At 35.3% G+C, this 15,026-nt stretch overlaps 1 protein-coding gene across 1 annotated transcript; it reads right to left on the reverse strand.

Annotated features, from left to right (window-relative positions):
- Positions 1-1,573: 1,573 nt before the first annotated feature.
- LOC121755660 (cytokinin dehydrogenase 9-like) lies at positions 1,574-3,804 on the reverse strand. Its single transcript, XM_042150992.1, has 5 exons — positions 3,108-3,804; positions 2,901-3,028; positions 2,549-2,809; positions 2,186-2,448; positions 1,574-2,094 (listed from the first exon to the last, which is right to left on the reverse strand). The coding sequence occupies exons 1-5, from the start codon at positions 3,685-3,687 to the stop codon at positions 1,785-1,787; spliced, it is 1,542 nt and encodes a 513-aa protein (XP_042006926.1). The 5' UTR covers positions 3,688-3,804; the 3' UTR covers positions 1,574-1,784.
- Between the last annotated feature and the right edge of the window lie 11,222 nt (positions 3,805-15,026).

The following is a 15,026-nucleotide window of genomic DNA, read 5'->3' on the forward strand; positions in this document are numbered from 1 at the left end:
CCTTGTACTAGTTAGATCTTTCATTAAATTTTAGAATAGAAGATTCTAATAAGTACTCTACCAAGTAAAATGTTGACTTTGAAGGGTGAAGACTAAGAGATACTCACTATCTAATAATGTCATTGGTTCTTCTATAATTTTATTTACGTGTTTAAAGATGAAAAGAAGAAAGGAATAAATGTACTTTCCCTTCAAAAGATTTTCTTTCTCCTATCTTCGTATTATTTACACGTGAAATCCACCGATTACCATTCTATTTTGAATCTACTTTATGGCTAGCTTTTGAACAGAATTTAATAAGGTGCCTCTAATTTTATTTCTTCATAATTTCTAACTAACGCCTTTTTTTAAAGAGGTCTAACTAACGCCTATTTTGGGGGTGAACGGTTTAATAACACATACTTGAATCTACGCTTATTTTAAAAAATTAGTCCTAAATTTAATCCACTAACGATTCTTTAGCCTAAATTTCAAATGATTAAAAGAGAAAATTCTCGGAGCTATATAAAGTTTTATCAAATTTTAGTCCCTAATTCTAAATATCAATTAGAAAAATCATGATTTTTTTAAAAAAGAACTATCCATCCTGCAGCTTTTAAAATCAATTGGGACTATCATAGTATTTAGATATGTTTATAATTATCTCACGGAGACAAAATCCGGCAGTGACGTCCTTATATGAATTTTTTAGTGTCATGAGATACAGATTTCACAAAAGAAAATTTGTTGTGACATAATTGCGAACAGACTAAAATATAATTCTTTTGCTGATTAATTTTTAAAATTACGGTAAATATCAATTAGAAAAATCATGTTTTTTTAAAAAAGAACTATCCATCCTACAGCTTTTAAAATCAATTGGGATTATCATAGTATTTAGATATGTTTATAATTATGTCACGGCGACAAAATCCGGTAGTGACGTCCTTATATGAATTTTTTAGTGCCATGAGATACCGTTTTCACAAAAGAAAATTTGTTTTGACATAATTGCGAACAGACTAAAATATAATTCTTTTGCTGATTAATTTTTAAAATTGCGGTAAATATCAATTAGAAAAATCATGTTTTTTTAAAAAGAACTATCCATCCTGCAGCTTTTAAAATCAATTGGGACTATCATAGTATTTAGATATGTTTATAATTATCTCACGGCGACAAAATCTGACAGTGACGTCCTTATATGAATTTTTGAGTGGCATGAGATATAGTTTTCACAAGAGAAAATTTGTTGTGACATAATTGCGAACAAACTAAAATATAATTCTTTTGCTGATTAATTTTTAAAATTGCGGAACATAAAAAACGATCGAAGTAGTATCAGTTGAAAATGAAATCCAATTATTAATATTAATAAACGGGATAATAATAGTTTAGCTTCAGTATATAACTATTTCCTTAGTAGTGGCTCACACCTGAAAAGACCAAGACTAAAACTTGTGAAGTGTGAACATGTTGTCTTCGTCGATGAATTAGTAATTTAGGCAACATTATTTAATTTCACTAACTTTATTTTCTTTAAAAGAAATTGTAAATTTAAACTCAAAAACGGGAAATTAATTATAGACTTGAGTTAAAATAATAGTAGTATCTCTTAATTTATGTCTTTACGAAATAGAATAATTTCTCCCTTTCATATTTTACAATTGTTTTCTTCCAAGATCTGAAAAGGCATAAAAAAATAACGATAATTATATCTAAAATAAATATACAAATATTTAATCCCAAATTCAGCTTTTACAGCTGAAAACTGTTGCCTTGTATCATCGTTTTCCTCTTTTCGGTCATAAAATCGATATGGATTTCTGGAAAATCCTCTGCCCCGGCGCCAGAATCGCCAGAGGATCGTAGGCCGATTTCCTCTGCTCAAAGATCTCCCACCTCGGCCCGAAATGGGCCCGCCATTCCTCCGGCGTTTTGTAGTGCGGCAGATACTGCTTCACTCCCAACTCCGCCGAATCGCAGAAATTCAAGATTCTCCTGTTCTGATTCAGCAGATTCTGCAGCTCCTCGCTCTCCGCCGCGTGGGGTAGGGACGCCACCAGGTAGAACACGTCCTCATCCGGCGTCACGAATGACGTTCTGTTGTCCCATCTGTCGAGAAAAAGACAACGGTCATAATTTGTTCGACGAAATGCCTCAACGAAAAAAATAAATAAAAATCGAGTCTTTGATTGATGATTACTTTGATTTGTTGACTGGGTAGATGAGAACGGGGCCGTTGTTGGTGTCGGTGAGAATGTTGCCGAAGACGCCGTCGGCGAAGGTCTGGATTTTACTGCGGGGGACGAGGAGATTAAGCCATGGGTGTGGGAGATCCCACAGCCCTTTTGATCTCAGTTTAAGCTCTGCTGTGTGGACCCTGTCCAAGAATTCCACATATGAAGTTTCTGTTACAAACATTGTTGATGGGATGTAGCTTAATTCAGATAATAACGATCTTATTTCCTGCATAAAAAAACAGAAATACTAAGATTATACACATTCTTTGTTTCTGCATAGCTGTTCAGTAATGGTAAATATGATGATGATGGGTCTTGTATCTAACCTTATCTATGGCAGCTTCTTCACCAGGATTGAAGTTCTTGGTGAGCTCAAGGCAGAAGAGAGTCCTCCCATCTGATACAAACTGGTTTGATTGATCAGGATCCTCTGGATTGAATGATGATCGCCAGTTGTTAACTAAACCCGTCCGATTCACGATCACCAGACCTTCTATGTAGTCGAACGTCTTCTCCGCAGAGATCAGTCGCTCCTGGTCCCTCGCGAAGGTAGCAAAATCCGTGTACAGAACTCTGATCCATTTCACCTGTTTATGAAATGGTTCTCAGTTTAGCAATATGATTCTTGATATTTCCTGAAAACTGATTGTTTTGAATCGTGTTGTGTTGTATTGTTACCATCTTAGGCGCTGGCTCGAGGGAGATTCTTGCTCTGGTTATGATCCCGAACTGGCCGAGGCCGCCAAGAACGCTGTGGAAGAGGTCAGCATTCTTGTCTTGGGAGCAAACCACCACTTCCCCTTTCCCTGCATTCATTCACTGAATCCATTAGTCTTGATAGGATTTTGATTGAAAACAGTGTTGATGAATAATTGAAATACGGACCTGTGATGACCTCGAGCTGGTGGACATTACTGATTTGAGGGCCGTGACGGAATGCCTGGCCGCTGATCCCGGCATTGGACAAGGTGCCTCCGACGGTGAGATGGAGGTAGTCGGTCCACGATTTGGGGGCAAGGCCGTGTTTGAGGCAGTGGTGGAGCACATTGATCCAGAGCTCTCCGGCAGAGGCGTCCACATAGGGGGACTTCCCCTTGATCACCTGCATCTCGCCGCGGAGGGATTCCATGTTGATCACGATCCCCTGCGGCGCCTGCGCCTGCCCCAGCAGGGAGTGGCCGTGGCCCCTGGCCGCCACCGTCGGGGCAGCGGCCGGGCCCATCTGCCAGACGTGCTTCACGGTGGCCGCCACGTCGGAGACCTTCTTGGGGTGGAGGACCGCCCACGGAAGGGAATGGAGCTGGTTTCCGAAATCCCGGGCCGCGAATTCGTTCCCGTGGAACGTGAAGTGGCCGTGGACGGGGATCGGGATGGCGGAGAGGGAGAGAGGGAGGGAGAGCATGCAGCAGCATAGCAACAAAGCAATACTACTACTACTACAATTAGTATTTTGTTTGAGAAACATGTTTCTAGAAGTCCAAGGAAAGGAAGGGAAAAATAATGTGTTAAAACTTAAAATTGTTTATCCTAAGTAAAGACGAAAGTTTGTTGGAATTGTTGTGGAGTTTGAGGAATGAAGGGTGGGGGATTTAAAGAGCTGAGTTTTGGTCAACCAATCTTCAGTGTTAAGAATCCGTAGGAAGACTGCCTACTTGGATGTATTATAAAGATTTTTTATAATTAAAAAAAGAGAGAGAATTAGACACTTCCCTATTTAAGACGAGTTGAAACACGCACAAGAAATATAAAAAATGAAAAGAAAAAGAAAGTCACAAGAAAGGAGAAAGATTTTGCTAGATCTTGTTGCTTTTCAAACATTTGCAACAAGCAAGATCTTCACCTTTTCCCCATCAAGGACAAGATTGATAATCCAATTTGATTTCACCAAAGCTAAGGATGATCTTGCCATTTATGGAATATGATCTCCTGTTTATGTTCTTCTTTTAGAGGCTGTCAGTAAGCTGTAAACCCACTATGTTTTTATGGGAGAGATGCTAAAAAATCAAATTGATTTTACATGGATGTTCAATTGAGTGTGTCACGTGAAGTAGAGACGTTTATGGCCTCATTTTAATTGAGATTTGGGACCTCCTACTTTCGCCCTACACACAAACCAAAAATCAAGAAGCTGACTTGGTTTATAAATTATACTCCCTCCGTTCCATAGTAGTGGAGTCATTTTGCCATTTTGGTACATTCCATAGTAGTGGAGTCATTTCTCTTTTTAATAAAAGTTAACACATTTCTTCTCACTTACTTTACTCTCTCTTACTTTATTCTCTCTTCATCTCTCTAATTTCTTAATCTCCGTGCCGAAAAGAAATGCCCCCACTACTATGGAACGGAGGGAGTATGATGACATGGACCACATACTATTTGTTTCAAAGTTGAAACAAACACGTTTCCAACTCTTGAATTAACTCGTTTACTTTTTCTTTAGTTTTTTTATAATTAAAAAAAAGAAAAAGAAATCAGCTTTACATATTTCTTGAGAAGCCAAGATTAAATTGTTTGTGGGCAATCGAGGTTGATACAGTGTGGTTGAGAGCAGAGATATTATTCTGTCCTTTGAAAGCACAGAAATATGGTCCCAAACCCATAGAGAGAGAGACATAGTGATGGCTATCAATCTTAATTTAATTAAGAGAGGGAACAATCTGCTTAAAAAAGGTAAAACATAAGCATTCACCATTATAGTTTATTCTTTTACCAGATCTTCCAGCAGTCATACCTCTTTGCTTGTCTCCCACCTTTGGGAGAATACACATTCATTCAACATTATACTATCTATTAAGCTCTACAATTTATTTATTTTCTCACAATTTAATTAGTGGGCTGTGTTATATTAGTAGTATAATTAAAAAGGGATGTTGGGGTTATTGTTTTTTTTTTTTGCGGTGGACAAGTGTTGGTTGTGTTGTGTCCTCTTAGTGGGAGTTCAGGTGGAAAGGTTAAAACAAGAATAGGATTGTAAAACCTTTTACACATACACATAATTAATTATTAATTCTTTTACAAGTCTCACTATTGGAAACAATTAGTGTGCTAATAACTCGTTTAGTGACACGGTTTAAGATTTGCTTAAATCTTTCGTAGCAACTTCTTATTGTCTAACTACTAAGTCAACTTTTTATAATACTCAAATAAACATTAACCTTATGAACACAAGTACTCCATCCTTCTCAAAATAGATGACATACTTGGGTAATGATACACTTAAGTAATGACACAAAATTTTAGGAAATGATGTTTTTTTGTTAAGTTGGCTATATATATTTAAATTAATCTAAGAGAGAATTTTTTCCAACTAAAAAAAGAAAGTGTGAAATATATTATGGGACGGGGGAGTAGTAATTAGGCCTGCTAATTTGGTTAATCGGTTCTTAAATAATCAAGAATCGGTCCGGTTTTAATCAATCTTCACATGGACTGATAACAATTTAATAGTTTTTGGTCTGGTCCCAGTTCTACATTGTTGGGTTCATCGGTTCCCGGTTCCATCTAGAGATCAAATATGTAATTTATTTTTCATGTGTTTTATAAATTTTCATTACAACTAACCCTAATTCCTTAAATTAGGATCGGTCTCTCTTTCTCTTTCAATTCTGTCAGCCAAAAATATTGGCAAAAACTTATATTCTCAGAGCTAAAGAATCTCAACACATAATCTTGTTCAAACAAAATGAATGCTAACGAATCTCTACACATAATCTTGTTCAAACAAAATGATAAAATGGGACCGCAAATGTAAAAAAAAAGGTAAAGAGAATGTAGACAACAAAGCATGGTAACCTCAAAGGGATCCCTATCAATATCCCATATCAAAATTCCAGTTATGCAGTCATATACTAATATTTCATTTTGGAAGTGCAATTATCCGCTGTAAATTTGCCACTTAATTTCATAAGATTTGTGTACTTTAACTTGATGTAATGTATGGACTAGTAAGCCTAGCTACCCCCTACTTATATATATATATATATATATATATATATATATATATATATATATATTATATTTGTATTTGTAATTGTGGGTGAAAACCTAATCTTTAATTTGATTACATTTGCTTTCTAGAAGAAACCGACCATCATTAAAGAAGTGGTAATGGATAAATCCATCTTCATGCAGGATCATAAAATAGTTTACATTTAGTCTATATTTTAATCGAAAGTTGATGGATTGGTTGCTTTCCCTTACACGTATGGAGACTACTTTTGCCTTGATAATTCCACAAATCTTGTCATACAAAATCTATAATATGTTCTTTTAACGATATAGTCTACAAAAATTCACAGCACATGCATTGATAAAGCAATTTTACTAAAGTGAATGTGGGCAAACATATCTATACAAATGTACATGTACTATAAATAGAGGCGAATCTATATAGAGACAGATTAGTGAGTTAATTAAGTTGCACGATCACAATTAGAGTCCATATTTTGACGGATAGATTTCAAAATTAAAAGAATAAAAAATATATATGTGGCGGGCATGTGCACCTCACATGCTCACGTTATGCGCAGTGAGACGCACGTCGCCGCTTTCTCGTGAGCGGCCCATGGCCCACCGTAGCAAATTCACTACCCAATACAAAAAATTCTAATCCACACAATCTACATTTCATCCTCTATTCCCCCACTACAATCAAAATACATTTCTAGGGTTTTTTTATATTATAAAAACTAACTATGGAAGCCCGAATTGATGCATGAGTCACTTTTCCCACGAATGTAAATGTGTGGGAATAACACTTTGTTTCTAATGAATTTGATTGGTTGTTTGGAGATGCCAATGAACCAATGTAAAATTCAAATTAAGGGCATTTTATGAATGTAGACCTAAGCAACAAAATTAATTATAGTATTGTTGATTATGGTATAGAGAGACAATACGTTATGCGTATTGATGGGTAGGTAGGGCACACATATAATATATATTGGTTTTAGATTAAATCATAACCAATGAGGATTACATGAATCATTTTATTTTTCTTATCATGTCCCTTCACCACTTTCATCCCACTTAAATAAATGCCTTCGTGTCACATTTTTACCTATAAATTGAAACTTTTTATCCTCCTATCATCTCATGTCGGGTCAAAAACTTACTATTATCATTACAAATTCAACTCAAGTTCTTAGTAATATGTAGATATGACACATTCATTCGTGTAAAATATCTTTCACTTACCTTTTATATCATTTATCAGTGCAGTCAGTCTCAGATGGGATTCTTTAATTATCCTAAAAATTTATTATAATTAACTTTATTATTTTATAAATATTTATTAAAAAATATTACTAATGAATATATCACTGAAAATTAACGTTTACGAAATATATACACTATACCTTTGGATTAGTTTACCAAATAATTAATTATTATTAATTAAAAATATACTAGATAAGTGAAAAATTCTAGTTGAATTAATTAAAAACTTACACTAAAACTTACTAATATAGTAAAATTAAATTATTTTACAAAAATCCATAAAAAATGAACGTCAAACACGAAGTGATGCAAACAAATATATAGGGCTTGAGAAAAACAATAGAGTTCACCTCTCCCAGCCTTCATAGAATACATTCACTATTTAACCTCTCTATATAAAAAAGTGAAGATCAATAATATCCTATGTAAACTCTCTGTATAGAAAAGTATTATTGGCAAATAAAATTCAAATAGAGATTGAACTACATAAATATTCATTAAACTTAATACTCTACTCCTTTCCTATTCTTGAGAAAAAAATATTTATGGAAAGTCCCTAGATTTTGAAAAGGACTTTCTGTTGCTCATAATATTTTGTTACTCATAATATTTTATTAGATCACAACTATTTTGGGCTTAAGCCATACTATGGTCAAATAGCTTTTCCCTTTTAGTTATATAGCACAATGAGAAGTGTAGAGTATATGCCTCAAATTGCATTTTGATTATGCTATAATGTATATTAGTCTCATTAAAAATAAACATTTTTTTCTTTTTAGGTTATATAATTAATAATAAAATATTTTATAAAATGAAAAATAACATCATTTCTATTTTTTCTTCTCTTTACTTTATTTTTTCTTCATTAGCTCACTAAACAACACTACACAAAATCTTGTGTCGAAAAATAAATATTTTATATTTAATGGGATGGAGAGAGTATATTGATAAAAAAATAGAATATAATGCGGAAAATAAAAGATTAATGCAGAAGAAGAGGTGTTCGATCATCTCAGGTCTTCTATGTAAAAAACACATCAGTCATTTTCAACTCCGAGTGTGCTAAATCTAAATGATCTCTCTTTGGTATTGAGCCTTCCTTGTAGGATAAACCAGTGTTCTAGGCAGTGACAGACCTACCTATTAGGATGGAGGGCCACTGGAACCCCCACTAATTTTCAGATTATGTAGTAGTTCAAGTGGTTGTGTAGTTGGGTTAAAAATCTTCAACTCTTGTTGGCTAGAGTTCAAATCCTACAAGTGCAATATTTAGTTATTTCCATTTTTCCTTGTTTTTTTCCTGTATTGTGTGGTTTGGAACCCCCAGTGTAAAATTCCTGCGTCCGCCACTGGTTCTAGGTGAAATTCCTCTATGTGAGCCAACCCTTATATAAGATATATTCTCATTCTCCACGTTCTTGGTAGCCTGCAAAATAAAGTTAAAAACAGAAAAAGAAGAATATTTATCCCACGACCACACTAAATTTAGATCCATTCAAGGATATTTGGCAATTCAATTGATAGTTTAAGTTCATGTCAAGGAGTTCATTAGTTTTTGGATGACAATTTTGATTCGTGTCAAGAAGACTTCAATTTTCATCATTGACGGCTTTGACTCGTGTCAAAGAGCTAAGTAGACGGTTTTGGTCATATCTACGAACCACTTCAGTTTGAAAAATATTGGATCATAATTTTGGTATTACGATGAACGAACTAACGGTTATTCATGGATCATGAGTTCCTCGATACCATGATAGAAAATAGAATGCCAAATATAAAAGACTAGAAGAATCGTAAAATTGACATTACACTATTATGCTACTGGAGTATTATTCATTATCTCTAATACATCCAACTCTTTATATAGAGTTAAATTATACATTAACAAGGAAAGTAAAGTGATTTCCTTCTTTCTTGATTAAGCTTTAATTTTAGCGTTGATTATTTCCTTCATTCACACGTATTCTCTTCATTCCAACATAAAATTATAGTAAATGTTATGCTATATATTATGAGAGGGATTTAAGGCTAGCTAATAGTAGAACTTTATTATATACATATAGTATATAATAATATGTATTGCATGGTAGATGAGACATAAAATTATAAGAAACAATTAAGAGATCGCTCTCTGCATGTGTCCCCCAAATCTGGATATAAGTCCTGTGGTGATCTTGTACATAATAATGCGCACACACCACATGCCCAATATATTTTGCAAATTTGTTGATTGATATGTTGGAATTTCTTTATATATTTGGCACTTTGCACCTGACAACGAACTAAACAATAATGACATGATTACAAGTTTTCCAATTGGGAGACAAATCTATATAATGAACTTACAATCAAGATAAGATCAATTAAAATCTACAGAACTTATCGACAATATAATAGTACAATCCTCTATCAACGATTTGAGTTGCACCATTTTCCAAAAACCTTAGTGCATACAATATCTGTCTTACTCAAACAATGAATATATGAAACCAATTAATGTAACAATTCAATATTACATCAAGTGTAACAATAGCAAGAGTTGATTTTTTACGAATATCTATTTCCTAATTACTAAAGAGAATATCTAGAGGGGCTTATTTTGAACTTGAGATTAAAGAAATTGATATTTAAAGAATTAGTGGAGAGAGAGTTAAAAAAAAGAATAAAGTAGGTGAAAGAATAAAATAATACTCTTTCTCACTCATACAAGAGTATGCACTTTTGATTGGGTACGACTTTTAATGCACGATGGGTAAAGTAAGATAGAAATAGAAATAAAAAGTAATTAAAGTATTGTTAGTGGAGGATGTGTCTCGCCTCAATAGAGAAAAAAAGAGTTTCCAAAATTAAAAAAAATGCATATTTTTGTAGGGCGGACTAAAAAGAAAAGAGTGCACATGACTCATAAGAGATATAAGAAGTATTATTATTTTTTGCTAAAAAAGAAAATGACTCACTTATGGTGCAACATTCTAAAAAGAAGGGGCTGAGTATTAGTATTAGGTAGATCACCACAAATAAAGATAAAAAAGGAAAATAAATAAAGAAAAATATTTATTTTAATTAAACAATATTGTTTTAAGCATGATCAAAGACGTCACTTTTATAAGTATATGGTAATTAAGAAAATTGAAATTTTGTGACTGAATATTTCGTTTTTATATTTTCTATGACTGATCAGATTTTGTAAAAACTTCATAATTTAAATGAATATTATACTTATGGTTTATAGATACTATAAAAACTAATATTTGATTTTTAAATAATTTATTAATTTAATTGCATCAAATGGATGATTGACGGCATAGATTTTAAGGATTTGAAATTTGTTTAACGAGTAAGTTTCCAAACTTCCATTTTATTTAATTAAACGTCACCTAACAAGTGTGCTCATTCAATAGTTATTGTTAGATCACTAATAGTTCTATGATATGATTGATTGTTTATTTTAACTTCACAATTATATATGTGTTTAATTGTTTGGAGGAACATAACTTGACGTCTAGCTAATCGTGGTGCTTCTCAAGTCCTAAATTTACGCTTAACCTACAATTTTATTTAATACTGATATAATTGTAAAAACTAACACACATGGAGTTTTGTGTGATTGTGTCATATGAATTGATTGGACAAATTTGATAGGTGGGTCAAGACACAGATCTATAGCAAGATTAAATGTATTTAACAATTTATGTGAGCTCACTATGATCTCCAAGAATTAAGATATTGGTCACTTTAGTAAAAGTTTAGTCCAATTTTCTTAACAGAGCAGGTGGACAAAATCATGGAGCTAGTTTGTTTGTGGACAACATCTCTTTGGGGTGTTCGATTTATAAGATTGTATCATGGGATTAAATATGTAGTGTGTTCGGTTCATGAGATAACTCAATCTTAGATAGATAATCATGGAATGATTAGTCATAGCTAACCCTCTATGATTAAAATAATCTCATAACTCAGTTCTATATTATATCTTGATATTATTTTATCTAGGAAACCGAACACCACCTTAAAAAATGACGAAGGACTGCCATAAGGACATCTTCAAATACAAAAGTAATAAAGGATTGTTGGGAGGTTTGGATGTCCCTCTTTTATGTCATCTCATGGCTTATTTGGGACGTTTAAAATAGGATTATCTTCTAAAGTTTTTTTCGAAATTAGGAGGTCGAGAAGAACCTTATTTTCTAGCACTTAGGTCATCCGCAACGTTGTCTCTTATCCGTCTCTTAACCTTCTCATCTCTTAATTATTCATGGGCCCCACTGTACTTTTTACTCCATTCTTAACTAAGAGACATCACCTGCAACCCTCCATCTCTTATCCGTCTCTTAACCATCTCATCCCTTAACTATTCATTCAATTTCATTTTTTATTTTTATTTCCAACAAATTCAATTAATAAAAACACACTTCATTAAATAAAATAAAATAAAATTACAACTTAAAATTAAAAAAAAATAAAACCTCATTAATAAAATCCTAAAAAATTGAAAATACATAATTTAAATAAAAAAAACATATTTTTTATGATGGATTAATTTGTGGGAATGATTTGATATTTATAGAACTGATTGGAGGCTTAAAAATAATATAAAAAATTTAAAAATTTGCAAAAAATGCCTATAAACGACTAGTATATTTTTTGGGATTTTTTTTTACTTTTTGAATTTTTCCTGAATTTTTAAAAAAAACAAAAAAAAAACATTTTTTCAGATAAAAACGACGCCCAATCGCGGGCCGGCTAGTAGGCGTCACGGACGAACCGGAGCTCGCCACGTCGCCAACGGGCGTGGCGAGACGTCTCGCGAGCTGTCCCTCCGGAACGGGCGTCTCTCCGAGACGGGATGGAGACGGAAGGCTGCAACGCCGTCTCTTATCCGTCTTGTCTCTCCGGGACGAGATAAGAGACGGACGGCTAAGGGATGCGTTGCGGATGGCTATTGGATTGTGGGTTTGTACTCGAAGTTTCCTTCCCCTTCAGTCCAAACGCACGTTGAGTCGAATAACGTAAGTGAGCATGCTCAATTGATGAAGACACGAATAGCTAGAGGCACAAAAAGTTAGGTCTTGAATTATGCCGAGTTTCCTCCATTTTGTGCTATTGGTTTTAAATGATAGTATGTGAGTGGATGAGTTGGTGGAATGAGTTGTCTTTTTACCATTTATGGTAATTATGAACCGAGACTCTTATTCGCGGACGGACTAAAATGAGAAATCGGAATTACGGATTAAATTAGATGTATTTGTGTTGGTTGTTAGCATCGCCTACTGGATTTGGATTATGGTTGGTTAGAGCATGAACAACGGAGAGCAGGCGCTTGTCCGTCCGTCTGTGCCAACGGCGCGGCACCGCTGTCCGCCGCTGCGCTCTTGCCGCTGGCACGGCGCTGCTCGATGAATCAAGCACGTCCGTGCCAACGAGCAGGCGACGTGGCAGCGTGTGATTGACCAACGGCATATCCGTTGGAAAATCATTTTTTTATTTTTTTAAAAATCGAAAATAATACAAAAAAAAATTCCCAATCCCAAAAAATGGTCGTTTTTTTGCCCATTTTTCTGTATTTTTCTGTATTTTTTTTATTTTGTCCCCCCGAAATCATCTATAAATACACACATTATTCATCCATTTTTCACATCAAATCATCTCTCATTCATATTTTTCATACAACTTATCTACACCTTCATCTCTTACTCAAAACCTCAAATGGATTTCACCCATCTCATTGCGGAAGCGGAGCTCGAAGAACAAGAATACTACGAACAATATCGTGCCGCTTATGAAGCATATGTCGCAGCGAATACCCCCGCCCCTCCTCTTCAACCAACTAGATCAACTCGCCGCTACATCCATCGTGACCGGGAGGGAACCCACGAAAGGCTCGTTGCTGGCTATTTTGCCGACCCGTCGCGGTTTCCGGAAGATTACTTTAGGCGTCGTTTTCGCATGTCAAAGCGCTTGTTTATGCGTATTGTCAACACATTGTCCGCCCGTGTTGAATTCTTCCAAACAGGTCCAGATGCAGCCGGTCGGCAAAGTCTCTCGCCGTTGCAGAAGTGTATGTGTGCCATCCGACAACTCGCTACTGGGCAAACGGCCGACATCTTCGATGAGTATTTGCATGTCGGTGAGTCCACTGGAATCCTTTGTCTTAAAAATTTTTGCGAGGGCGTTCGTGCAGCTTTCGGTGATGATTGCCAACGGTTGCTTCGTCTTCACGAATCAGTCCATGGCTTTCCCAGAATGCTTGGCAGCATTGACTGCATCCATTGGAGTTGGAAGAATTGCCCCACTGCTTGGAGGGGGCAACACTTAAGCGGCCACAAAGCCGGCGGCCCAACACTTATCCTTGAAGCGGTCGCCGACTACCGCCTATGGATTTGGCATGCATATTTCGGTGTTGTCGGATCCAACAACGACTTGAACGTGCTCTATTCTTCACCACTCTTCAATGATGTGTTGAATGGTGTAGCACCGGCGATCGACATCACCGTCAATGGAAATGTATACCACATGGGTTACTATCTCGCCGATGGTATCTACCCAAGGTGGTCGACTTTCGTGAAGACGCTCAGTAACCTGCAAGACCCGAGACGGGTTCTTTTTGCGCAGCGTCAAGAGTCCGCGCGGAAAGACGTCGAAAGAGTCTTTGGGGTCCTTCAAGCCCGATTCAACATTGTGAAGGCCCCGGCTCGGCTGTGGTACGTGAAAAATATCGTCGACATCATGTACACGTGTATTATCTTACACAACATGATTATAGCTGACGAAGGACCGAGGGCGGCTAGCTTCTACGACGAGGATGAAGCCGGAAGCTCTAGCGCGAGGTCTCCCCCACGCCGAGGTGTGCATACGACGGTGGGTGTGAGGATCGAAATTAGGCACACAATGCGCAATACCCGAACCCACGTTGAGCTACAAGAAGACCTAATCAAACACATGTGGGCGAAATTCAGCCACAGGTAGTGTGTTTTTTAATTTTATGAATTTAATTATGTAATTTTTAATTTTTAGGAGTTTAATTATGAAATTTTTAATTTTTAGGTTTTTAATTATATAATTTTTATTTTCTAGGATTTTAATTATGTAATTTTTAATGTATTTTGTAATATTATCCAGGTATTTTTAATATATTTTAATTTTGTGGAAATGTTTTTATTTAAATTGAATAATAAAATGGTGGGATTCTTGTTCTCGTCCTTGCGGAAGAGCACAACTGTGGGTGTTGTGCTCTTGCCTAAGAGCATGCAAAAAAGTAGGGCCGGGCCCACAACCGTGCTCGTTGGCAAGAGCACGGTTGTGGTTGTGGGTGCTCTTAAACGATATCACACTAACTTTTATGCAAATACCAATATTAAAATATAAAGCTTGGCATGTTACTTGTCACAAAGATTATTAGCCTATTCATTCGTAAAGATTTGGACCTACTAGCTACCAAGAGCTATAAATGAGCCAAATTGTATAATATTTCATTCAGTCCCGTTTAATACTATAATTTATACAATAATAAGTCAAGTTTGAAATTAACACTACTCGATTACGACCTCATGAACATGTTCGTTTTCATGTAACTACTTCAAAATTTTA

Source organism: Salvia splendens, chromosome 11 (genome assembly GCF_004379255.2).
Source record: "Salvia splendens isolate huo1 chromosome 11, SspV2, whole genome shotgun sequence".
Taxonomy (NCBI): domain Eukaryota; kingdom Viridiplantae; phylum Streptophyta; class Magnoliopsida; order Lamiales; family Lamiaceae; genus Salvia; species Salvia splendens.

Coding starts and splice junctions, on each gene's coding strand:
- LOC121755660 (XM_042150992.1), bottom strand. CDS start 3,687: ATGTTTCTCAAACAAAATACTAATTGTAGTAGTAGTAGTATTGCTTTG. Junction 2,810..2,900: donor TCGAGCCAGCGCCTAAGATG/GTAACAATACAA, acceptor TTTCATAAACAG/GTGAAATGGATCAGAGTTCT. Junction 2,095..2,185: donor TACCCAGTCAACAAATCAAA/GTAATCATCAAT, acceptor TTTTCTCGACAG/ATGGGACAACAGAACGTCAT.